The 27,175-nt window shown below is 45.2% G+C and overlaps 1 protein-coding gene across 4 annotated transcripts in view; it reads left to right on the forward strand.

Moving 5' to 3' along the window:
- The first annotated feature begins 5,702 nt into the window (after nucleotides 1-5,702).
- ARHGAP44 (Rho GTPase activating protein 44) overlaps nucleotides 5,703-27,175 on the forward strand; it is a 165,815-nt gene continuing 144,342 nt past the window's right edge. For all 4 annotated transcript variants that reach the window (XM_045083405.1, XM_045083406.1, XM_045083408.1 and 1 more), the window contains exon 1: nucleotides 5,703-6,126. In XM_045083405.1, coding sequence (XP_044939340.1) covers nucleotides 6,074-6,126 — 53 coding nt within the window. In that variant the 5' untranslated portion in view covers nucleotides 5,703-6,073. The remainder of the gene's footprint in view (nucleotides 6,127-27,175) is intronic.

The raw sequence follows: 27,175 nt of genomic DNA on the forward strand, positions 1-27,175 counted from the left end.
TTATTCACCAAAACCCTCTGAGCTGTGACTTGTAAGATGGGTATCCTGATAAAACCCTGATCCCACAGTTCTTTTAGGGATTAAATGAGATCATGGATGTTGAACAATATGGGTTTGAACTGTTAGGTCCACTTATCTGTGACTATTTTTCAGTAAATCTGTTGGACAAAGTTTTTGGAGACTTAGAACAATTTGAAAAAACTTGCCAGCAGTGTAGCATAGAAATACCAAAAAGAAAAGAAAAAGTTAGTTATTGTGAGAATATGATGGATAGTACCTGAAACATACAAAATATGTGCAAACTGACGATGTAATCAGTAAAGCTTCTGGTCAACCGTGAGCTATTGGACGTTAAGTTTTGGAAGAGTCAAAAGTCACACCTGGAGGGTTATTGCTGTTCAAGGGTTAAGTGTACTTAGTGTAGTACTTAAGGATGTGATCTATTACCATCATCTTTACTATTCAACTACTCAGTCTTTTTTTCTCTTTGTTCATTCTCACATAGAGAGGTCTGGTTAGTCCAGATTGTGGTGGCTGAAATGGCAGAGGGAGGTACTGGGGGGCGGGGGAGGGGAGGTAGTTTATCAGAGATGGTGTAGATCTTCATTTAATTTCCCCCAAAGAATAATAAATTCTGCCTGGTCCGTTCTCCCCTCACCCAAAAATCACCCATGCCATTCTCCACCAAGATTGTGAGTGGCATCTTTCTCTATTTCCTTTTTTTTTTTTTTAAGATTTTATTCATTTATTTGAGAGGGAGAGAGCGAGAGAGAGCATGAGAGGGGAGAAGGTCAGAGGGAGAAGCAGACTCCCTGTGGAGCTGGGAGCCCGATGTGGGACTCGATCCTGGGACTCTGGGATCATGACCTGAGCTGACGGCAGCCACCCACCCAACCGAGCCACCCAGGTGCCCTTCTTTCTCTAATTTCTATAAGTGACATAGAATTTATTATCTTTGATGAGTTATTTCCAAATGACATCGGAGGAAGAAATGAGTCAAAACTACTAGCTTTAGTTAACATTTTGAACCCAAATGTCGCATTTAAAATTTAGTATACATAAAGAGAATTGACAAATAAAATGTTGTGGTGAAAATACCGTTGAATATTTCCATCATTTGGGGATAGGGCGGGCTTTCTAAGCATCAAACCTAAGGCATAAGGCATAAAGGAAGGGATTACTGGATCTGACCACATTAAAAATATAAAATTCATGGAGGACAAAAATCAGCATTAGGGATCTTAAAAGGAAGAAGCCAAACTAGAGAAAGGTCTTGCCATCAGACACAACAGTATGAATATAATTAATAGAGCTAATGGGCTTTTAAAAATCAACAATAAAGTATGGAACCCCACCACAGAAAAATGGGCTGAGGACATGAAGAAATCAGCAATTCATTGAAGAAAAACTGAATAGCCATGAAACATGTGGGCAAAATGTTTTAATGTGATTTTTTTAAAAAAATGCAAATTAAAATGGCACTATAATGCTATTTCTCATCTATTTACCTGGTAAGATTATTAAAAGTATTATAGTGTAGGTCAGAGTGTGGGGAAAATAGAAAATTTGTGCATAAGAAGTGGGCCTGCAAAATGTTTTCATTTTCTATCTAGAGGAATAATTTGGTAATACCAAAGAAGCTTAAAAAACATAGTGCACAAATTCTAGTTCTTCAATTTTGATCTCAAGGAAGCAAGTATGTGTGCAGTTTTAGCCACCCATGTGTTAATCAGAGATATTTAAAATAACAGAAGACAGGAAAGAACATATTGACCTAACAAGTGTGATTCCATTTTTGAAATATATTTATAAATGCGTGGTTATCTTTGGTTAGCGAGGATATGCATGATTTTCATCTTTTAATTTATCTGAATTATTTATTCTTCAATAAATACCATTAAGATGTATGTGCATTTGTACAGAAGCACATATGTTGTTAGAATTTATTAACATTTTATTAGTGAGTTCGTTTTATTCACAATTTTTATTTTGTAAGTGATCTTGGTAGGTTGTTTTTGTGTTTGTGCTATCTTCATTAGGTTTGGTAACAAGGTTAAGCCAATTTCATAAAATGAATTGGGTTGCTTTCATTCTATTTCTGTGACTGGAACACTTTAAATAGCAGAGGAATTAATCTGTTCCTTGAATCTCTTAAATAGCTCCCCGTAAAACTGTCTGGGCCTGATTACTTCGGGGAGTGTTACTCTGTGACAATGTTTTCAATTTCTTTAGTGGTCCTGGTCTACTCTTTCTTGTTACTTTTGAAACATCTGTAGCAATTTCTCTTCCACCCCCCTCCCCTCCCAAAGCAGAGCTTATTTTTAAATAAGTAAATATAAAATTGCCCATGCTCTCATAGTTAATTTTGCACCTGTGATTAAATCCATTTTTCTCATGCCTAAGGTTGTGTCTCCGTCTTGCTTCTTTCCCCTTTAGATATATTCACTTTATCTGTTTCTTAAAATAACCTGCTCTAAGATGAATTCATCAATTACTTCATTAATTCCAGTGCCGTCTGGTCCACAGGTGTCTGTGGAAGAGCCCAAGGTGAGCGGCAATAGGCAGCTAGGTAAAGTGCTTCTCAGATTGGTGGAAAAGGTAAAGAGGACAATGGGAAAATGTATAAAGCCTGTTAATGTGTAGGCTGGAGTTGGCCACTGCACTTCCCCCCCACCTGCCATTGGCCAAATCCGTCACACACAGTCAAGTCGAAAGTTACTAGGTAGGAAAATACATTCTGCCCATGATAAAACTCTGGCAAGGGTACAGAGTCAAGAAAGCTGAAATGTTGGAACTGAAACTGCCCAAAGATGGGAACATCTGTCACCTTGTTTAAGAGAATCTTTAGGGCACCTGGGTGGCTCAGTCAGTTAAGCACCTGCCTTTGGCTCAGGTCATGATCCCAGGGCACTGGGATGGAGCCCCACATTCGGTTCCCTGCTCAGGGGGAGTCTGCTTCTCCCTCTGCCCCCTGATTTTGTTCCCTTTCTCACCGTGTGTCTCTGTCCAATAAATCTTAAAAAAAAAAAAAAAGCATCTTTAGACTCACATGGTGTAAATTTTATAGCAGTAGGTATAAAGGTGATTGGAATCAGAAAAGGATAAGTAATACTTGGTCATTGCTGGTCGTAAGGCGGACTGAAAAGAGGAGGGGGGGGGGGATTCCAAAATGACTCCGACCAATCTGCTCAAGAGTGACAACCATCACTCTGTGCATATTCTATGTCCAAAGAGAATTGTATGATTGATCTTGACCTCCTTGGGATGGTGAAGTGTAGTCCCCTTTCATAGGTACAGGCAGTGACCTTTTGCACCATAATCAAATTGTATATGCGTCATCTCCGTTTCCTCTCCCTCTCTCCCCTTCCCCTCCCCTATCATCATCCTCAACACCTCACACCCTGGGAATTTTTTATCTACAAAAGGCAAGATGGTGTGTTCTTCAAACTTCAACCATTTTTGGTATAGACTATTAAAGGTCCAAAGCCTGGATTCCTGAAACTCAAAATTGCTTTTCTTTACAAAGTCTATTCTCACGCGTGTTTCTGAAACCTGCTTTGAGGGATCTGATGAGCAGACCTGACACCCCTTTCTCTTTTTTCTGCACTGTCATCCCGTCCCTGGGTAGGAAGGACAAAAACATGAGCTGCTTCCCAAGGGGAGGAAAAGTTCATAGAACAGGAAATATGTAAGGAAGCCACCCGTTAGTAAAATACACCCTGGCAGGATAGGCTGTGTTTGTGGACAAGTAGAAAGTTCCCTTTTAGAACTGAAATGTCCCCAGGTTGAAGACAGGGACTGGCATAATTTTGGAATTGTCTTACAGAGTTCCCTAATACTACTGTTGTCCAAAAGAACTTTCTTTCTTTCTTTCTTTCTTTTTTTTTTTTTTAAGATTTTAATTATTTATTTGAGAGAGAGACAGACACAAAGAGGGAACAGGAGCCAGGTGGAGAGGGCTCCCCACTGAGCAGGGAGCCTGATGCAGGACTCGAACCCAGGACCCTGGGATCATGACCTGAGCTGAAGGCAGAGGCTTAAGCGACTGAACCACTTAAGCACTCCACCAATAGAACTTTCTGAGAGGATAGGAATATTCTATGTTGGACTGTCTGATACAGCCCGTGTGGCTATTAGGCACTTAGGACGTGGCGAGGATGACTGAGGAACTACATTTTTAATTTCATCTAATTTTAATTAATTTAAATTTCAATAGCTGTATGTGATCAGTGGCTACTCTCTTGGACAGCGCAGTTCTAGATGTCAGCAGAGATAGTGGTGCTCAAAGTCATCCAGTGACTCTTAATATCTCTTTTATTTATACATTTAAAAACCATGCTGTGCCTTGGTTGCTAAAAATATCTCAAAGTGGCAATAATTTCAGTGTGTATAGAAATGATATTGACATTAGAAGCATAGCACAGTTGGTTAAGAGCAAATCATGCCTTCACTTATTAATTGGCTAGAGCTGCCTGACCTAATAAGCGGAGGCTAAATTCACAATTAATTAAAGATCTCATGTTCATTCAGCCAAGACTTGCCTCAAACCATCTTTTGTGCAGCAGGCTAGCAAGATACTGCGAAGCATATTTAGGACATCTTGCAACTATAATCAACATATGCAAAATATACCGTTGCAAAAAAGTTCTTTGATTTATCAGACTAGTAAGTCTGTCAGAGGAATGGCATTCTGCTCTATTCTGATTATAATCATATTTGTAGTAAACAACTATGAACCCACGTACTACATAGAAATGCCTATTATTTAATTAGTGTTAATTTACAAACACTTCTCTATCTTTGCTATCTACTGGACAGTATTCTTTCTTTATTAGAGATGGGAAAACTTAGAGACATTATGCAATATTTCCCCCAAAGGTTATATAATTGGTATTTGGAAATCTAATATTCGAACTCCTATCTGATCCAAAGCCCCTACCACAGGGACCCTGGTCTTACTTGACAGGTGGACGATAAAACCTAATTGCGGTCAGCTGTCTTTTCCTAAGGATGGAGCCTGCACAAGGAAATTCAGGACCCTTTTCAAGGAGCCAACAGCTGCCAATGGGAAACTGCTGTGTAGAAGGCTCCAGGCCTGCCACAGCTGATGCCCCTTGGTCCCCTGTGACCAGCTGTGAGACTGCCATACAAGAAAGTTGTCCCAGTCAAGCTGGTTCCATAGGCACGGAAACACTGTTATTAGACCCTTCTTCCATTCTGGCTCCTGGTTACCTCTTGGGTTTGGTAAAAATTAAGGGTGACACTTCTGGGATGCATGCTATGCTCCGTCAGGCCCTGGGACGGAAAGCTTAGCTGGGCACCTCTGCAATTACCAGGTGGCTTTGGGCAACTTTATGAGCCCCTTGCCGCCTGCACAAATCTCCTTCCTGCGAATTCAAAACAGCAGTGCCTCACATTCACTTAAAATACAATGAAAGACAGATGCTCACTTTCCTTCTTTGCTCTTGTAGTCCCGGTTCCACTTTGCTATTTTTAAAGCAGTGAAACCTTTCCCTCCCTGGAGTGCCACAGTGCAAAGCACCGGCCTCCCCCCGCGCGCCGGCCTCCGCCCCCCGCGCGCCGGCCTCCGCCCCGCCCCCCGCCGGCCCCCACCTCCGCGCGCCTCGGTCCTTGCAAACTTCGCACGAGGAAAGGTGGGCAGCGGCGCAGGACTACAAGTCCCAGAATGCACGGCGCCCGCCGCACAGGCGCAGCGGGGACCACCCGGCCAGCCGGCCGGAGCCTGCGGAGACTCCCGGGTCCCCGTGCCGGAGAGGGGCTGGGGGCAGGCGGCCGGGCGGACCTGGCCGGCGCCGAGGGCGGCCGCGGGCGTCCCCATGCAGGCGCGGCGGCGCGCGTGAGGAGGATGCGGCAGCGGGCGCCGCGGCGGGCGGAGGAGTAGGCGGCGGTGCCCTGGGGAGGGAGCCGCGCGCGGGCCAGACGGCTCCCGGAGGCTCCGCAGTGCCGCCGCCGTCGCCCGGGAGGCTCCGCGCGGGAGCCATGTAACCCGCGGCGGGCTCCGGGCTGCTCCGTCCTCGCCCAGCTCCCGGGCCAGCGCGGCAGCGGGGCCACGATGAAGAAGCAGTTCAATCGCATGCGCCAGCTGGCCAACCAGACGGTGGGCAGGTAGGTCCCCCGGTGCGCGCCCGCGAGCCTGCGGCCGCCGGGGCGCGCAGGTGATGGAGCCCGCCCGGCCGCCCGGCCTCCCTGCCCTCCGCCTTCCCTCGCTCCGCTGCCTGCCGGCCCCTGCGGCGGCCCCTCCGGGACGGCTCGCGGGCGCGACCCCTCCTCTCGGAACTTCCCAGCCCCGCGAGCCCTTCCCTGGCTCTGCCCGCTGCGCCCGGGCTCCGGTTGCCAAGCGCAGAGTGTGACGCATCCTTTACCTGCGTCCCCAGCTGCCCCTTCACCCCGTCCTCCCCGCCTTCGCCCGGGACTCCCCTCTTCCCCCACCCGGCCGCCGAGCGTCCTGGAAACAGGTGTTTGCTCTGACGGTGCCGAACGCTGCCGACCCGCAGTGGCTCTCGCAGACCCCCTCCCCTGCGCCGAGTTCAGGCTTCCCCGGGGGTCCGGGGCGAAGTGTGGGGCCTGGTCGGCTTGGCAGCGCGGAGCCTGCCCCTCCCGCCGTGTTTGTGTACTGGGACTAGGGCTGTACGAGATTCTGGATCTTGGCCGGGTTTCTTAAGGCGATAGGTGTTGGGGAGGGGTTCGGGAAGGGGGAGGGGGGACGGGAAGGTGCCGGTGGAATGGCGCTGCGCTCGGCTCGGTCCTGAGACTGGTTTCAGTAGAGGGAGGGAGGCTGCAGGAAGGGAGGTCCGGCTCCTCTGGAAGATGAGATAAGCAGAGGACCTCAGCCAGGTAGGGGAGGGCAAAGAGAGGCCCTATGGTCGGTCTGGCAGAGCCGGGTCCTAGGAAGCTGCAGGACCCAGCCTGCTGTCTCCGCCGCGAAAATGGGCTACATCTGGGCTAGTGTCTCCAGGAGCCTCTCCGCAGGGTGCCAACATCTATTAACGTTACATAAGGATTCTGGTGGGTCTCCTCCGAAGCCAGACATGCTGTGAACACAGGGGGGTTAGGCAGAGGGGATTTTTCATGGAACTTCTGCTCCTGGGGAGGGATTTCCCGTGCTGCTGTGTGGCGGAGGAATGGAGGTGTGCAGCTCTCGAGCGAAGTGGAAAGCCGAGAACCCAGCCTTGGGTTCAGTTCAAGTGCGGGCTTCACTCATGGAGGGTTCTCCACTAGGTTTTCGCGGAAACCAAATACCTTTCTTGGGTGGGAAGTGGAGCCTGAGCTGGCATCTGGTAGGGTGGGGGTGGGGACATCCCTGGGGAACGGGGCACCAGCAACTCCCAGGTAAGCATACTGCCCTAATTCCGGTGGGCATCCGAGGGCAGGGGATGCACTGGCTTCTTCTGCTTCCAGGGACTCCAGATGGTTTCCAAGTAACAATGTCTAAAATTGACTTGGATTCATTTCCCTTTCCCAAACACATGGGCTTTCACATGAGGGAGAATTTATGAATAGCAGAGTCAGATTAGCCCAGATTTCTGGCATGGTATCGCCACAGATAGAGCCTCACATGGGCTGCTTTTTGATGTTTCGGACACTGAAATAGTGTTTTCCCGTTTTGGTCGTTTAGCAGGTGACCGTCGAGCTGACCTGTCTTGAATATCTTGATTTCTGCTTCACGCTGGGGGTTGGGAGCAGGCATGACATCAGGGCAACTAAGCGATCAGGAGCGCCCCCCGCCCCCAACCATAAACTGGGGTTGCTGGTCCAGCTTGGTCTTGTGGTTTCAGGTCAGTGTTCGAATGGAAATATGAGCTAGGTGTGCAGGCTTTCTGACGTCCTCTTTCCAGGACTTTTTCAAAGTGCAGAGATTTATAAGCTTAGGCTTAGAACCTTTTATTTATTTATTTATTTATTTATTAATTTATTAACCCTCATCCACTGAGGGAAGGACACAGGAAGAGGGGAAGCTGGGTTTCAGAATAAGTGAGCTTATTTGAAAGCTCCTTCTTGGAAGTCCGAGCAGCCGGTCTCCAAGAGGTCCTTTCCGCTTGTTGGTCAGGATGCTGGTGGATGCTGGCCGGTGGATAAATGCTGTCTTTATCAGACAGCAAAGTGAGGGGCGGCTCACCACTGTGTCTCACTAATAAGTGTTCATTTTGATGACCTTTAGAGTAGATGTCTTAAACAAAAATCAGTTCATGTTTCTTTGCTGCTTAAGACTTTCCAGTGGCATCTCCTTGCAATTAGCGTCCCAGATCTTTCCAGGGACCTGTCAGACCTTACCGACTTGCCTCCTCCTTGTCTTTCCACTCGCAGTTTGTTCTTCCTGGTTTTCATTCACTGTGGTCCCACCACAGTGACCTTCCTTGCTCCAAACAACTCAAGTTCATTTCCATCTGGGGGCTTTGCTCTTGCCTTTTTCTCCCCTTGGGCTGCCCGTACACCTCTTCCTCATCATTCAATTCTTAGCTCAGAGGCCTTCGAGAGGTAGCCCTCCGCCATTCCCTGTTTGGCCCCTCATCCTGTTCAAGTTTGTCACCGTGCCCCTTGCTCTGAAATGCTCATAGCTTTCATCTTTTGTTTTCTTGTCTGCTTGCAATAGAATGTATCGATCACCAGTGCATGGCACCTATAACCCAATGCCTTGTAGACAGTTGACGCTTAATTTATGCTTATTGACAAGATTAGAACTGCTTCCTGTAGAGTCCACACTGGTAAATGAAAGGGGGCAGCATTCCCTTTGACTTTCTGAGACTGCATGAGGCAGGAGTTCGGCATGGTTTCTTAATTTCTTGAATCAGTAGAAGCCGTCGGATTGAATGTTTGGAAGTGGTAATTGCTTTATGGAGTTGATTTGGCAAAACACTGGATTCTTGTCCTTGGGTGTCTGGGAAGTGATGACTTTCCTGTCTTTGAGGGAAAACAAGCAATAGGCGTGAGGATCACTTTTCCCCATGGCTCTTTATCCACTTGCCTTTCGAAAGTTGTAGGTTCTGGAGTTCTGAATCTGGAACTGCTCATGCCTGGCTCTAATCACTTGAACAAAGTAGGAGTATCTGTGCTTCAAGGTCCTGTATGGAGTTACTAGTATTTTCCCCCCGAAGTGCTCACATCTGAGTAGAGAGGACATCAGTGGCTGTGTAGGGAGGTTATAAAATGCATTGCCTTTAATTGAGAAGAGCTTCCTCTCCTGGGTGTGCTTCTCCAGTCCCTGAACAGGTTCCTTCTGCTTTCAGTTTTCCACTTTCACTGTCTTCATTTCACTCCGTCCTTCAGGAAGTGTTCCCTGGCCCCCATGTGCCTTGTACCATATTTCACACTAGGAAATGCTGAATCAAGAGTAGATGTAGGCATCTTTGGACAAATGCTCTCCTCCCTACTGGGTGACATGCGCTATGCTATGCAGACACTCATATGTTCATCCATTTCTTTATTCATTCAGTAAATATCGAATGTCTGCTATGTGCCAGGCACTGCTGGAGTCAAGAAACATTACAGTGCAGGGACACAAAATCCCCTTTCTCTTGGAATCTGTATTCTAAAGGCATGCTTTTTAAGTTGTACCACAGTTTTTATCTTGTTTATTTTTCCCTCTAGACTTCAAGTTTGTTGAGGGCAGGGACAGCTAACTGCTCTAATGCCTGGCATAGAGTAGTTTCTCTGAAATTCTTTGACATCTGAATGAATAAGGGAGCCAAAGGTCCAGGTGTTGTGGATCCGGAAATTGTGCAAAGCGGTTCAGAGGCGGGAGAAATTCCTGTCATGTTGTGATGGAGTGGATGCCCAGAGAAGTGGACAGCAGCTGCACTGTGGGCTTTGGAAAGACGGGGCAGGTTTTAAGAGGTGGGCAGGGATCAGTTCATGCCTGATTTATATGCCATTTTGTACCTTCAGGGGCATCTGTTGGTTGCTGGGGTGAGAAGCACCCTGAAAGGCATAGTGTTTTTCTTGGAAGTTGCAGGGGTTTGTGTTGGGTGGAAAAAAACCCTGAGCAGAAATTTAGAGACCCCCTCACTGCAAAGAGACAAGAGAAGTTAAATGGGGGGTGGGGGGTATGGATGTTCAAGAGCAGGGCAGTCGGGCAGGTTGAATTATTTGGTGTTGGAGGCTCCGAGCTGGGAGCCTCTCTTGAGCCCCACTTCCCATTCCTAGACTGCTCAGCCGGCAGCCCTGAGTGGGCTTGGTTTCTGGTGCACAGCCTGGCCGAGCGTCTTTGCCGCTGTGCAGCTTCTGGGACAGAGCTGCAGCGGCCAGGCATGCCGAGCTGGACACTCAGAGACAGAGCCTGTAGGTCACAACAGCCAAGCCAGGGAGCATCCGTTCCTTGAAGTCTTCTCTGAGACACACGGCCTTGCCCATCAGCACGCCTCCTAAGAGCCATGACCCAATCAGTAGGACATGGGGGGCAGAGTCAGAACCAATTCTAAATGAGTCATCATACGGCTTCGTTCCCCCCTATTCTGTGTGTCCTGGGAGTCAGACCTGTCAGACCAATGCGGGCCTGGTCACATCTTCCTTTTGGCCCCACAGGGCTGGACAGACCCACACTGGTCCCCCAAGGAGCACTGTGCACATTTATTACGTCTCGGAGCAAAGTTTTTCCATTTGAGTTTTATGGAAGCGCGTGTCTTGCCACCTGCTCTGGTGTATAGATGTGAGATAACAGAATGTACTCACCAATTGATGAACAGGCTAGCAAATCTGGAGAGATATTTTTTTTTGCCTGCATCTTCTGAGCTCCTTACTGTGCAGATCTGGGCGGCTCTCAGCAATCCGTGTGAGGCTGCCTGGGCATTCCTGCAGAATGCTGTTATCCCAGACCTGCAAGTCATTGCCACAGAGCCGTTTTCTTCACCAGCAGTTAATGACTTCCCTCCCGCTTCACCCTCACCAAGGAAATGTATCAATCTTCATTAGTATTTTCCATGATGGGTGATAAGGACCACTTTTTTTTTTTTTTTCTTTTGCCTCTAGAGAAAGTGAGTCAGCTGCCATGTGAGTAAAACAGTAATTTGGGGTTGTTCCTTTTCGAGGGGATTAGTAGGCATCCCGCTTATTAATAATGAACAGTTGATTTCAAATGCTATATTGATAACGACAGCAAATAATAAAATTGTGCTTCAGCTCTGCGTGGAGTCAGGTATAGTTCAGAGAGAAGGTTGTGGGGAGAGGGAGGAGAGCAAGGGGCTCTCCCACCAGGAGCTGGGCGTCTCAGTCGGCTGGCAACGGGGACCCCACTGGCCCTGGGAAGCGCATGGCCATCTAGCAATTTAAAACTATCCTTTCTGTCCGGAAAGCAGATGTTTTTGCTTTCATTTTCCAACTTCAGAGTTTATTTTTAGAGTAAATGTTTATTTTCCCACAGAATTCAATTTACTTTTTTTTAACTCTCTTTCTGGTTACATAAATGATATTTGTTTATGGTAGGAAAGTTATAAACTTATAGATGGGCAAGGAGGAAAAACATGACCAGTAATCTCACTACCTGGGGGCCTCATTTATTCTTTTGGATATCATTTTCTAAGTTTTTAATAGGCATGTACTCTTAGATAGAGACCATACCCTGTATATTCTTTTGCAATTGGCTTCATTCCCTTGTGAGTTACATCTTGAATGTTACCTCATGTCAAAAACTATGTATCAGCAACTATGTATCTATAGTATTCTTTTTCAAGGGTATGTAATATTCCAGTGTAGTCGGTCAATTTCCTTTTGCTAATCACGTAGCAAGTACTTTTCATTGGTTTGCTTTCCCAGCATGAACTCTTAGAAGTAGAATTTCTGGGTCAAAGAGCATGTGAGTTTTTAAGACCACGTGAATGTATATTTTATACACACACACACACACACACACACACACACGTTTTATATTTACCTCCTCAGCAGAATTGCCAATTTCTTCCCCTTAACCCTAGGAAGTAATATCACAACTTTGTTAATGCACAAATGAAAAACTTCTCTTTGCTTCTCTTTCAGTTTCCAGTGACGTAGAGCATTTTTTGAATTGGCTGGGCATTTCTTCCCTTTTCTGAATTGCCTGCCTATGTCTTGCCCGTTTTTCAAAAGTCCTATCATAATAGCTTTCCTATTGATTTTTAGGTAATTTTAAAAAAAGATTTTTTATTTACTTGGTAGAGAGATCATAAGTAGGCAGAGAGACAGGCAGAGAGAGAGGAGGAAGCAGGCTCCCTGCTGAGCAGAGCCTGACGTGGGGCTCGATCCCAGGACCCTGAGATCATGACCTGAGCAGAAGGCAGATGATTAACTCACTGAGCCACCCAGGTGCCCCTAGGTAATTTTGAATATATTCAGCATATATGTGCTTTGTCACAGGACCACCCATCTCCCTGTAGTTTCTTTTTGCCTTCTGTATTTTGTCTCTTATAATATTTTATGATCTGAAGCCTATCAATTTATGGCTTATGCTTAAATATTATGCTTAAGAATGTTTTCCCCAGCCTGAGATTATGTAAATATTCATACATCTTCAGTACCATTTATATAATTTAATTTACCATCAGACTTTAAATTCATCCATTATTAATTTTGGTGAATGACATGACTAGGGTATCTCACATGTAGTTTTTCTTTAAAGAAAAAAAAAATAGTAGGTGCACCTGGGTGGCTCAGTCGGTTGAGTGTGTGACTCTTGATTCGGGCTCGGGTCAGAATCTCAGGGTCATGGGATCAAGCCCCATGTAAGGTTTCGTGCTCAGCGGGGGGTCTGCTTGGGATTCTCTCTCTGCCCCTCCCTCCTGTTCATGCATGCAGTCTCTCAAATGAATAAATAAAATCTTAAAACCGAGGTCGTTACCTTACTATCGAATTGAATAATGTACTTCAATCCCACTGTATCGAGAGGTCATCATGTACTAAAAGATTTCACATACTTGGATCTGTTTCTAGGATTTCTGATTTGTCCTCTTGACTTGTCAGTTAGCAGGACTGAGATTAGCCCACCTGCCCAGGTGAGTTGCTGTGGGTTGGTGTCCCTTGCCTTGGGTGGGTGGAGCAGTGAGGTTGGTCCAGTTCCCACATCTCAGCTGCATCCAGAGCAACTCCTTGGCTTGGCCATCAGAACTCAACGGCTTTGCCTGTGGATCTTGCTGTGCCTTTACCACAGCCAGTCTACACATTATTCCCTTATAAATTAGAATTGCTAAGGTTTCCTTGGCTTTGCTTATGTGTTTATTTTTTTCTCAGCATTTTTATAAGTGAATATATTAAGATGGAGGAGATTGACAAGTTTACGCTAGCGAGTATGCTGAGACTTCTTCCCGTGTGGGATTAGGGTATGCTTATGCAAGTCTGTTTATGAGCCGATAAAATAGTGTTTGTTTAAGTCTTGCACAGTTTTGCTTTTGTTTTTAGGTAATTTGTCATTGCCACTACTCTTGCCTTAATGATTGGAAACTTTTATTTTTTTACTCTTTATTTTTTCTCTTTATTGGTGGAATGTAAGAAAGTTATTTTTTTTAACTCTTTATTGGTGGAATATAAGAAAGTTATTGATGTTTTTGTAATTGTTTTAACAACCACTGTCTTAAACAATCTCATTACAGGGGCACCTGGGTGGCTCAGTGGGTTAAGACCTCTGCCTCCAGCTCAGGTCATGGTCCCAGGGTCCTGGGATCAAGCCCTGCATTGGGCTCTCTGCTCGGGGGGAGCCTGCTTCCTCCTCTCTCTCTCTCTCTCTCTGCCTACTTGTGATCTCTGTCAAATAAATAAAGTCTTTTAAAAAAAAAAGAAGGAAAAAAACCCAATCTCATTACTTTAGCTAATTAATTAATTAATTATGTTATGTTAGTCACCATACGGTATGTCATTAGTTTTTGATGTAGTGTTCCAAGATTCGTTGTTTCCATTTAACACCCAGTGCTCCATCTAATACGTGCCCTCCTTAATACCCATCACCAGGTTAACCCATCCCCCCACCCCACATCCCCTCTAAAACCCTAAAGCGCTGGAACAAACAATCCTAAAATTTGTATGGAACCAGAAAAGACCCCAAATTGCCAAGGAAATGTTGAAAAAGAAAAAGCTGGGTGCATCACGTTGTCTGATTTCAAGCTCTGTTACAAAGCTGTGATCACCAAGACAGCATGGTTCTGGCACAAAAACAGACACATAGACCAATGGAACAGAATAGAGAGCCCAGATATGAGCCTTCAACTCTATGGTTAAATAATCTTCGACAAAGCAGGAAAAATTATCCAGTGGAAAAAAGACAGTTCCTTCAATAAATGGTGCTGGGAAAATAGGACAGCTATATATGGAAGGACTCATTATTTTTAAATACTTTTTTACAAAAATTGAGGCTATCAACTTTTCCAGGTAGACATTCATACTTTTCTGCAAATAATCTTTTTGCTTCTTCCTTGCGAGTGTATATACTTATTTTATTTTCTTGTCTAATTGCATTGTCTAGGACTTACAGAACAGTGTTAAGATATTGGGGCAATAAGTCAGCTTTCATATCTTTACTCTTCTTCATAGAAATGCATAATAAGTGGCTCAAGAGATTTTGTTTTTTAATCACATTACATATTACATAATTTTATTATTTTACTCTGGGTTTTTCTTTGGTGCTAAAGTTAATCTTGATTAAATGTATTCTCATGTTCTTAAAGATCATCATATCTTTTCCCTTCAGATAATATAGTCTTTAATTTATGCTATAAATATTTATTGAGCACTTACTATGTTCCAGACATTGTTTTCATTGCTTTCACTAGGAATACACCAGTGATAGAGTTCTTACCCATGAGGAACTTGTGTTTTCTGAGTTTGACCCCTCTACAGATGACCCCCCCTAAGACAGCTCTCCTGGTCTTCCTGTAGTCGATCTGATTTGACTAAGGTTTGTTAATTTTTAAAAATACTGCTAGATTTAATTTGTTGTTGTTTTATTGAGGATTTTGGCATTCCGTATTCATAAATGAGAACATCTGAATTTTTTTCTTTTGCTACACCTGCCACATTTTGATAACCTTGTGAAATGAATTGCCCACTTCTTTCTGTTTCTGTGCAGTGAGTTTAGGAATTAACATGTTCATTGAAGGTTGGAAACAACTTTTCCGGGACATTTTTGGACGTAGATCTTTGACAGTTTTCCCAATTTCTACATCAGACTATTTACGTTTTCTGTCTCTTCCTGAGTCATTTTTAGTAAGATAGTTTATAGGAAGGCATTCATTTCATTTTGCTTTTAAAATTTAATGGAATCTTCTCCAAGTATAGAGTTGTGGCTCTTAATCTGTACTTCTTTCTCTTTCTTCATGCTAACCAGCTTTGCCAGGGGCTTTACTCTTCTCCACATCCCATAGAATCAGCTCTTAGGTTTAATCTTTTCTTTCTTTTTTCTTTTTTTTTTTTTAAATTTCCTTCTCATTAGATCCTGATCAATGTTTTCTTCTTCTGTTCTTCTTCAAAATTTTTCATAAATTTTGCCTTTTAAAATATTTTTTTCCTCTTGATTTCCTTGGGCTGACTGTTCTTGAACTAGTCTGTAGTCTTCTGTGTTGTATTCTGGTAGGTTAGGCTCTGCTCTGGTAACGTGTGAACTCTGGAACCTTAGTGGCTAAGCATTGCAGAAGTTTATTTTAAGTTCACATGTAATATGAGTGTGGGGACTTCCAAGGACCACTTTCCTCCATGTGTGATTTAGGGATCCAGTCTGCATCCATCCCTCTACCAGGTCTGCACCTCCCTCATCTCAATATGTGGCCTCCAGTCACTGCTACTGGCTCTTAAATGCCTGGGCCTGGAATTTACAAATGTCACCTGTGCTCATGTTTCATTGGCTAGAACTAGTCACAAAGCCCCCTTGGGTTATTACAGGAGATGGGGCCCTCTACCATGGCTCTATAACCAGGAATATAGTCTCTTTCCTCTCCCACTGCCCATCTTTGAAATCCTTCTTGTTCTCTGGCTCCCCATAGTGCCCTCTGCCCTGCACCCTCCCCAGCTGTGCCTAGGAGAAGGTCATTCTTTGTCAAGCATGAATGACTGGAGTTCTTGATTTTCGTTGTCCTTTGTAGGAAACTGTGAGGTCCTTCAGGAGAGCATCTTTAGGATAGCAAACTTATTGCTGTCCACTATTTCTCATGTCAAGATTAATTTTTGATTTTTTTTTTTTAAAGCCTTTCTTACAGTGGGGGAGAAGAATAAAGAGGACAGAAATTCTCTCTCATCTTGACACACTGGAATGTCACCTACTTTATGAGATTATTGCCAGGGTTAAATAAGAGAATAAATATAATATTCTTAGCATAACCCCTGAGAAATCCTAAGCACTCAATAAATCGTGGGTATTACCATTCTCCCTTGCTGTGCAGCAAGTCTCTTTGACAGGGGACATTCCTTTTGATTTTATATATAGACCTAAGTACCTGGGAATTACAGCTTGAAATTCATACCCATTTGTCTTATTTTCCCAAAGTCACAAACGTGAAATAATCTGGAGATATCAGTAATGCTCATGGCCTTCTTCATTTAATATCCACGAACAGTTACTGTATTACTTGGGGTGGTCTAGGTTATGTCTTCATGACAGAAACGATCGAGATCACTGCACCTTACAGCCCTGCCTGTGGGCGCTAAGAGTAGTCCCTCAAGCACCCAGGCTACCACATAGCTCTGTTCTACACCTGTCTGTCTGATAGCAGAGGCAGTAAATGAGGGTGTGGTCCATTACACCCTGGCTCCTGGTGTTTTCTTCTGGAAGTGAGGGTCACTTGTCCTCATATTTCATTGGCCAAACTAAATCACCTGGCCACACCTCCCTTGACGTGGGGCAGGTAAAGACAGTACTTCATGGACCCAGAAACACAGAACCACAAAAGCCACAGTGATGTCACCTGTCACCTGGGCTGTATGCTTCATAGGCATGGTGTTTATGGACTCATTGCAGCATCTGCATGAATGGGATGCTAATATTTATAGCCTTATTCTACAGGTGGGGAATGGAGGCTCGAAGCGGTGTCCAGGAAAGGGGCAGAGCCAGATTTGGGCTGGGTCCTAAGTAGGTCAGGCGGAGGCAAGGGCTTCCTCTGGTCTTGCTCTCCCTCACAGTGGATCTTTGTAGCTTGGGGGATTTCTGTGGCCTTGGGGTTCTTCCATTTACTTCAGTCCAGGTGGTTTTGCAAATGCTAATTAACTGCTCTTGACTTGAATAAAAATAAAAATGTCACATTCCTTTAAGGTAATGGGTATCTTGCCTGTCCCCTAAACCACAAAGAGCATACAGTGAAATTTCTGCTGGTAGGAAATTCTTCACTTTGTTTCCTCACTGCAGTTTCAGAGAAAGGGTAAGAGAAATGCCCTTTGAAAGCAGTTTTCTTTCTTTCTTTCTTTCTTTTTAAAATCTCTGTGCTCGCTGTGGAAAGCAAGCATTGTGGGTACCCACCAAAGCCTTTACAGACTCCTGCATAATGCAGTAAGCCAGGAGACCTTAAAAAATAAGGAATATGCAAAGTAGATAGAGCTTTTAGTTCCTGGTACACATTGCTGTGAGTGCAGAAGTACGAGTATACTCACTCATGGTCATAACTCATAACTGCTCTTTACGGAACGTGCCTCGTGACCGACACTCGGTGTGGTGCTCTCCAGTCAGTCCTGCTTAGTCCTCACACACTCCTGGAGCAGGTTGTGGAGTTCCGCAGCTTTCTGTGGGAGCTGCAGAGTAGGTGCATTGCTGCTGCTGGCTACACTGTTGCAAGTTCAGATTTGCTCCCAGGTGGATGTTACTTAGCACCCTTCTCTACTGACTACAGCAGGGGAGAAAGCAGAAAACGTTAAATGTCGAATATCAGTAGAATGATTAATTGTAGCACATCTACACATTTGTAAGAATCTCAGTCTTTTCATAACACTCCAGAAATTTAAGGGCTGGATAGAAATGTTTGTGATAAGAACACAGGATACAGAAGTGCATACAGAGTTGGGATTGCACAGTGTTTAAAAAAATTGCATAGAAAAGACTGGAAGGAAATCAGGGAAACTGGAGGGCTTAGCATGCGGTATTTTATCTCTGGGCAGGCTTATGAGTGGTTTGATTTCTTGCTGCCTGTATTTTTTTTAAAAGAATTCCAAATTCTTTAAACATGTATTTTATAAAAATCCTCCCAGGACTCAAAAGGGGGCAAAGGTAAAATGTAGCTGGAATTTCTCATAATGATGTTTTAAGTTCGGGGCCCTAAAGGTCTAGATAAATATGCTTGAAGTTCTCTTGAGCCTTGGTTTCAAACATGGGAAACTTCTTATCTTTATGCTCTGGAAAGGACATGATGTCAGATCTCATTTTATAAAATAAAACAGTCTGTCATTAGGAGTGATATGCTAATAGCCTTTTCGGGTTGCTAATTCTAAAGACATAGAACATTTTGAAACTTTGTACGACTTGAGCTGAGGACTTCCCCATGACAGGTTAGGGTTCTCTGGTTGCAGCCCCAGGATTGGACTTGGGCTTATCCAAGTAGAAGAGGAGATTGGGAAGGATGGGGGTGGTTGGGTGGTTCACAGAATCGGAATGACCAGGAAGTGTTTCTGGGGCAGAGGACGCCTTCAAAAACTTTGAAGGCACCTGGGTGGCTCAGTGGGTTAAGGCTCTGCCTTCAGCTCAGATCATGGTCTCAGGGCCCTGGGATCAAGCCCCGCACTGGACTCTCTGCTCAGCAGGGAGAGCCTGCATCTCACCACCTCCCCCCACCCCACCTGCCTCTCTGCCTCCTTGTGATCTCTCTCTCTCTCTCTGTCAACTAAATAAATAAAACCATTTTAAAAAAAATTGCTTCCCAATTGTTATTTGTCATTGGATCACTCAGGTGAATCTGTCATGGACGAGCATTCCCTTGGTTTTAGTTCAGAGCAGGTAACCTGATCTTCCCTTCCAGGCAATGGGAGGATAGGGAGCTCTCTGAATTTCATGTGCCCAAAGACAGCAGTGGGTGCTGAGGCTGTTCCCAAAAGGAAAATCAAAGGCTTATTCTCAAAGGACCAGGAAAAGGCGATGGCTGTCTAGTACACTGAGACATTGACCATCCTCTAGTCAATGACTCAAAGACCATGACTTCATCTCTTGCCAGAGATCTCCAAACAGCCGTGATCTAGAGAACGTGGTTCCTGGTGTTCAGAGACATCGTTTTCTGCCCCTGCATATCCATTGGGTTACTGTGAAACTGTCTCCAGATTAAATTTACCTATGTCTTCTTTTTCATGTCTGAGTCTTAATTATAGTCCGTGTCTCTACCCTTGACTATTGCCGTGGCCTTCATTTGTACTCTTGCCTTGAATCTCTCTCTCTGACTTCCTGCGGAATTGGCCAGACTATATTTTTGAATCCACAGACAGAAGAATGTCCTTTTCCTTTTTTATCAGGTTTTGTTCTGTGGGGTTGGGGCTTGCCCACTAGGACTGTGGGAAATGTGACACGCTGTCGGTTCATCTTGGAAATGTACCGGCTGCATTTGTATTTAAGGCTCTGAGAAGTTCTGCAGTGAAGAAGACGGCTGATCAGTTGTATCACTTAGGATGCCTTGAATTATAGTAGCAGGTGTCTGTTCAGAGCAGCTTAAAGTACAAGATAACTTTATTTCAGATGACAGGGTGTCCAAAGGTGGGGAAAGTCCAGGGGCCTTGTGATCAGGGCCCCTCCTGTCTTCCATTCCTTTTGCCTTGGCTTTGCCTTCATCTTTGCATTGGCCTTTTCCTCAGGTTGGCTTTCTTTCCTGCTCAGAATACAGTCGTTAGAGGCAGCTGAAGTAATTTGCTTCCATGCTCATAAACCACATAGGAGGCAAGAGAGGTGCTGTGGTCCGAATCTTTGTGGTGAAGGTGGGGCTTCATGAATGGGATTCATGCCCCAATAAGTGGCGGCTCTGCAAAGCTCCTTCATCCCTTCCACTATGAGAACACCAAGGCACGGTGGTGATCCAGAAAACAGCCCCCCTCCCCCAACTAGATCAGCTGGCATCTGGATCTCAGACCTCCAGCCTCTAGAACTGTGAAAAATCAATTCCTGTTGTTTCTAAGCCACCCTGGTCTGCTGGGTTTTGTTAGCGCAGCTTGAACCGACCAAGACGAGAGGAGCAATCCATAGGGTTCCAGTCATGGGAGAAGATAAGGGTCCTTTCCTCCAGTCTGAGCCAGATCATTCCATGTGTGCCGTTGACCATTACCACAGGTTGGAGGGAGGGGAGGCTGATGGGCTACCAGCCTGGGTCTTCGAATTAGTCAGTGGCCGGGGAGGTAGGATTCTGAGGACTGGCTTAGAGCCATTTATGAACCTTTCTGGAGTTGGGGGGGGGCGTCCATCTTCTGAGTCGGGCAACCTTCACGGGAGAGGCGAGAAGACGGACACCTCGACAAAGATGAGATTTCTGTTTGGAAGGGAGAAGGAGCGAGACATTCTGGTCAGACTGTCAGCAGTATCCATGGTCGCTTGTTTGACCCAGCCTCTTGAGTGGGAAGTGCATTCTCAATGGTACATGCATTCCTGCAACCAGACTTTGTAGCACTTAATCAGGGGGATTGTTAGTAAAGTTCGAATCTTACTTTGCAAGTATCTTCCTTCACCATCAATCAAGCCTTGCCTCCCCTTCCTGTTTATCAGAACTGCTTAGAGCGTTGGTGCATAGTGTTGTATCAAACTTGGTTATCATAGTATAGTTACAGTGTTGCATAGTCTCTTTGTCGTAATCTTGTAGTCGGGGAGCCTGCAGATGCCCAGCCCAGTGTCTAGAATGTGGAAGGGTCTGAAGAGCTCTTGTCAACTTCATGCTCATAGCTCAGGGGAGATGTCCCCCCATCCCACCTCTTCCCACTGTAGCTCCTTCCTTTGTGCACCCACGGTGCTGTGGTTGTCCTCTTTTATCCTTTTTTTGCCCTGCTTTGATTTCTAGTCGCTGTTGGTCCTGTGTTCCTCTCTGGACTGGGAGCTATACTGACGGGGGCTGGGGCTTACTCTTCTGTGTCCTGTCTGTGGTGTCCAAGGTGCTTATCAGGGTGCTGGAAATGAGATTCAAACAGGTGTCAGAGTGGATTTTTTAAATAAGATTTTATTTATTTGAGAGAGAGCAGGGCAGAAAAGAGAAGGAGCACAAGTGGGGGTGGAGTGGCAGGCAGAGGAGTAGCAGGCCCCCCGCGGAGCAGAGAGTCCAATGTGGGATTTGATTCTAGGACCCTGAGATCGTGACCTGAGCCAAAGGCAGATGCTTAACCGACTGAGCTGTCCAGGTGCTCCAGAATGGACTTCTTTTTTTTTTTTTTTTTTTTTTTAATCACCACAAAATTGACGTTTCCCATGCTAAATATTTAGCTGTGAGCTTATTGTGACTTGATGATCTCCCAAGATTGTATTCTATTAGCAAAAACAGGACATGACTTAAGGCTTAGTTCTTATTGTGTTGCCTTCAATTCAGCAGTATGATTCTCTAATCATACGTACGAGTAGCGAAGACCAATGGACTTACACTTCCCCTTATCCGTATGCCATTGCCTAGTCACATACGCTGGGAGGAATGTGTAAGGTGTGACAACGTGGTGAGTAAAGGAGCCATTCATCAGGGCACCTGGGTGGCTCAGTCGACTAAGCAGCTGCCCTCAGCTCAGGTCATGATCTCCAAGTCCTGGGATCAAGTCCCATGTTGAGCTCCCTGCTTAGCGGGGAGTCTGCTTTACCCTCTCTCTCTCCCTCTGCCCCTGCTGCTTCTCTCTCACTCTCACTCTTGTGCAACTCTCTCTCTCTCTCAAATAAATAAATAAATAAATAAATAAGTAAAATCTTTTTTAAAAAGTGGCATTCATAAAACAGGTATCTGTTGACCACCTATGTCACCAGTCGGATCCTTGGGAAGCAGATGCTGAAAAGAACAAGTATGATGTTTGTTAGGAAGCGCTGTTAGCATCAGCACCTGTGGAAGAGACGGAAGGAAGTGGGACTAGGGGGAGGGAGAAGTTAGGCTGTGCTGTGGACCCAACAGAGGTCTCCACTGGTTCCACAGGGGGTACTCGAGCTTGGGTGTCTCCTCGACATTGTCTTGAGTTGGGGAGAAGGGACTGAGCTCTTACATCTCTGCATCAAACGGTCACTGGAGTTGGGCTTTCCCTGGAAAGCAACGTCAAGTGGTAGACAGCCAACTGAGGCTGGTCATCTGGCTGCATACCTAGCAGCTGGGGGATAAGGTTTTCATCCCTGAAGGGGAGTCTGTTATCTGCTATACATACCTTGCGCCATATCTTATGCTAGAAGCATGAGAGTGGGAGAACAAGTAACAAGCCAGGACCAGGAGTGGTGTGTTGGACGAGAGAGGAGTTGTTCATGGTACAGGAGAACATCACTGGGTTTGGCTGGAGTGGGGTTTGGAAGGAAGTCCTGCAAGCTGATACCTGAAGGGAGAGACCCTGTTAGGAAAAGGCAAGTGGAAATGGTGTGTAAGAATGCCTAGGGGTGTAGGGGGTGGTGGCTCCTTCAAGGAAGTAAGGAAGCGCTCTATGTTGGGAATGTCACTGGGAATAGGGATGAGGCTTATCAATCAGGTGACTGTCTTGCCTAGACAAGACACCTCTGAGAGTGCCTACAGAATTGATGGGGGTAGGGCAGCAGGTAAATAAATACCTGAGCAAAGTTTGTAGTTACCCTACTTCTAAGACATGATTCGGTCAGGATTTTACCCAAGGACCAGTGGTAAATTACTGAGTGATCATTGACCTTGTCTTTGGGGGTTATGAGCCTGGATCCTGTTTATATCCAGGTTTATATCATGTCTCCATCACGTACGGATTGCAAAACTATAGACCAGTCACTGAGGTTTTATAAACCTCAATTGTGTTATTTGCAGAGTGGGATATTAATAATTCCTGGATTGTGATACGGTTTGAATGAATTAATACAACAAAGTACTTAAAATAGTTTCTGGAATGGAGCAGACCCTGCTGCTGTTACTTTAAACAGAGGAACAGCAAGGTCAGGTTTGGGTTTGGAATGATGAGTCTGGATGCAGAGCAGAGAACCAAATGGAGGGGAGCAAGCCTAGTGCAGAGACACTAGTTAGGAGATGAGGCTGTTGGTTGGGAGACTAGCTGGTCATCCCATTGAGATGATGGAGCAGATCTAGGGCCGTGAAGAGGCGGGATCTGCAGAGGTTCAGAGATATCAAAGACGTTGAGTCAGGAGACCTTGGTAGGACTTGGGGGAGCGGCAGGAGATACGCTGCTGCTTATCTTGGGTTTGGACCAAGTGGATGTGGATCCCAGTCACTGAGAAGAAGCCCAGGAGAAGGGTATGAGGAAGTCGGTGGGTAGCTGGGATGAGGGGCAGGAGCTTGGGAGAGAGGTCTGGGAGGTGATGGAGCTGGGGAAGGGTCAGCAGGTGGGTAGAACTGAAGCTTGGGATTGGGGGGAGCTGAGAAGAGTCCAGGACTGAAGAGTGGCCTGGGGAGGTGGGTGCGTGGCCGGAAGTACTAGATGGTCTGGAAGCAAGGAGCATACATTGGTAGCTCCGAATTTAAGGTAGAGTGTTACCCTGAAGGGAAAGCCTTGCTTCACCTCCTGTATTAGTTTCCTACAGCGTCTGTAACAGATTAACCCAAACTGAGTGGCTTAAAACAACCCAAAAGGATTTGGTTCCTGTTCTAGAGACCAGAAGGCCAAAGTCAAGGTGTGGGCAGGGCCAGGCTCTCTCTGAAGGCTCTTCTGGAGAATCTATCCCTTGCTGTGGTATAATAAAGACAATCTCCTCTTTGTCCTTAGCTCCTAACACAAAGATTGAAAAAAATCCTTGGGATTTCTGGAGCGATGGTTGTGCTTTCTTATGCTAATGAGGTGACTCCGTGGCAGGGCCCCTACATAGCTTTGGGCTGGGCACTAGTCACCAGAAGGACCAACCACATAATTAAAGGGTTGGAACTTTGGGCCAGCCCAGCCTCTGGGGAGGTGAGGGGAGCCAGAGTTCAGTGCTGAGGCCCATGACTTCCTCCATTGTGCCCACATAATGAAACCCTATAGAAAAGCTCTGGGTATTGAAGCTTGGTAGAGCTTCCTAGTTGGGGAGCACACCCATGTGCTGGAAAGGCACCTGAATCCCATGAGGAGAGGTAATGGAAGCTTGACCTGGCTCCCTAGCCCACCCCAGCCACCTTGCCCTGTGCATGTCTTTTGTTGGGTTGTTCCCGAGCTGTAACCTTTATCCGTGCACACAGAATTCTATTCCTAAGTATAGTGCTTTTGGTGAGTTCTGTGAGTCATTCTCATGGGTTATGGGACCTGACAGGGTTGTAGGAAGCCCTCAGTTTGTAGTCAGCTGGGCAGGACTATGGATGGTTTGAGGACACCCAAAACTTGTGGCTACCTCCAAGGTAGGGGCAGTCTTGGGAAGTACTTTGTCCTTAACTCGTGGGGTCTGTGCTGACCCTGGCTAGTGTCTGAATGGAATAAAATTGTAGGACATCTGGTTGGTATCAGGGAATAGTGTCTGGACTTTCTCTTAGCTTCTGGTGTTGCCAACAGTCCTTGGTGTTCTTGGGCTTATAGACCCATCCGTCTCTGCCTCTGTCACCATGTCTTTCTCTAAGTATGTCAACCTACAGCATCCACGAAGCACACATTTCAACCCACAACATCATCTTTGCTTCTTGAATTCTGATTTATGACTAAAGCCGTGAATGACTGTCCCATTGTCCCAATCTTACTAACATTTCATGCCTTCTTAGGGAATTTGTAAAAAACCAGCCTCAAGTATTGGCCGTGTGTTCCTGTTTTATTTTCCCTACTGGAGTATAAGCCCCTTGGGGACAAGACTTGTCTGACTGACTTCTCTCTGTTGGCCTCATGACCTTCACATCACCATGCTTGGCTAAAAGTTTATTTTTTATTTTTATTTTATATTTTATTTTTTATTTTTTATTGCTGGATAGAAGTTTAATGATCTAGGCAGTGTCTGCTAGGCTTTCAGTGCTCTTTTTAATAAGTCTAATATTTGTACAGTGCACTGGGGTCTTTCAGATTCTGATACACCCTCTCTTGGGTGGTGGCAGTGGGCATGCCAAGTCACACACCCAATCCTTTCATTGTGCATAAACCTACCAAGATTGTTTTATAACTTTTCTGTACCTTGAGTAGCTACAGAGGCTGGAGTGAGAGACAAGGGAGCTTATATATAAATATGAATGTGGACACATACATATGCATATTAATTAATTCTTCATTTCCATCTGGTATGCTCCTCTAGCTCCATCTCGATACCCTTCCTGTTTTCTGAATTCTTTCATTATGTTTCGCTCTTTCCTCACTTTTACTTTTGCTTTCTTCTTTCTCTTTACCTTTTTTTTTTTTTTAAACACCTCTTTGCTTTCCACGAATCTTAAAGTGGTAGGGATTCTGAATCACGGTTAACCATTAGGGTCAGATTGTTGTGAGAAAGCCATTCAGTCTCCCTCCCCCCCCCACCCCAACCCCACTGCATCGGAAACTCTGGTTGTATTTCCAGTGACACCCCTCCACCTGCCCTTATACCGCATCTCATGGTTTTACAGGAAAGTCAGGATAAAGGACTCTGCTGCCAGTTGTTCTTTCATTTTTTAAGAAGATTGTTGGCCTGCCTGTCTTGATTGTCCCCTGTCTCCTTAGAGTCTGTGGCATATAATAGAGGAGGGAGGAGATGCTGTGCTCCCTTAGCGGTTATCATCCAGGCATTTAGAACGTGCCTGTTGTATTTCCTTGCAAACACCCTCCCCCCCCTATAACTATTCTGTGAGAGAAATAAGTGGTTTCCCCTCCTATTCAGTAAATGTTTATAGCATTCAGTATTGGAAAAAAAAATACAGAAATAATCCTGGTGGGGTAGATTCAGCTAGAAGGGTGAGCAAGAGAATGCAGCATACAGCCAAGAGGTGCAGTGTCAAAGGTCAGAAAGACTTAGTGTGGGAGAGTGGAATGATCACAAGGACAGTGGTAAGTGTGTAAACTCCGTGCAGTGGGAGCCCCCTCCACTCCCACTTTGTTTCATTTTGTAGGAGCGTGGAGTGGTCAAGAGAAGGGAAGAGATTTGCCCAGGTTTGGCATGGTAGAACCTCATTGAATCGAGGCACTGCCCAGTCCCCAACTGGCCACTGTCAGATCACAGAGAATGCCACAAATACGCTGAAATTCTCTTCCCTTTCCTTTTGTTGCTTGAGAAGCATCGTGGAGGTGTAATTTGAAAGGGAGCCTTTGAGAGTAGCTCAGAGTTAAATAGGAGGAAGAGCAGACAGTCCGTAGGAAGGGGACCAAGCGTGTGCAGGTGGGAGTAGATGTTATTGGCACAGTGAGTGGGAATGGGGGCGCTTTGTAGAAAGGACTGTGTGTTGTGGAGCTTGGTGGAAAGTCAGTGCTGGGTGAGACTGGCGTTATGGAGCCATGGAAGTGAAGCCCAGGCGTTGAGAAAGTGGTCTGTTAGGCAGTGAGGAGTTCCTGCAGGCCCTCGAAAAGGAGGAGTGGGGTTACTAGGTACAGTTGTTTTTGGAACAGCACATTAGCTGCTGCATATGGGTAAATTGAAAAAGGGCAGCCCAGAAGGAAGGAGGCCAAAAAAGAGGGTTGAAGGCAAATCTGGTTGAGCCTCTGGATTTTTAGGCAGATTTTGGTAGCTGGGTAATGGTTTTCTCTTTTACTGTACATCTTTGATTCATCCCAAAGCTGTGTGTTTGAGCAAGGAATACAACCCTCTCCAGCTGAAAAGGTGTAAAAGTAACCATACAGCCCTTCACTAAAACTGCTGTGTAGGCATTTAGGTTCAAAGAGGAGGAAGCTGTAACTTGAGTAGAATGTGATGAGGGATTCTGTTAGGGTAGCAGTTAGTTGTACTTATCTGTCCTTGCCACTCTAAGAATGAATACATCATAAAAAGTTCCAAAATGTAATAAAAAGCTAGGAAAATTGGAAAGATGCTCCAAAGCAAGATTATTTTCAGGTATGACTATCTATGTGGAAAACTTCAAAACCCTGAACATAAATAATAACAATAGTAGATCAAGGTTGCCCCACTCAGAAGAAAGGAGTGAATATATTAATATTATATATAGATAGATAGATATAATAGACTTTAGATTAGGAGTGGATATATTAATATTAATGTGTTAATATTAATAATAATATTAATATATGGAAAACCCCCAAACCCTGAACATAAATA

This window comes from Mustela putorius, unplaced genomic scaffold (assembly GCF_011764305.1).
Source record: "Mustela putorius furo isolate JIRA1106 unplaced genomic scaffold, ASM1176430v1.1 tig00000695_pilon_pilon_pilon, whole genome shotgun sequence".
Taxonomy (NCBI): Eukaryota; Metazoa; Chordata; class Mammalia; order Carnivora; family Mustelidae; genus Mustela; species Mustela putorius.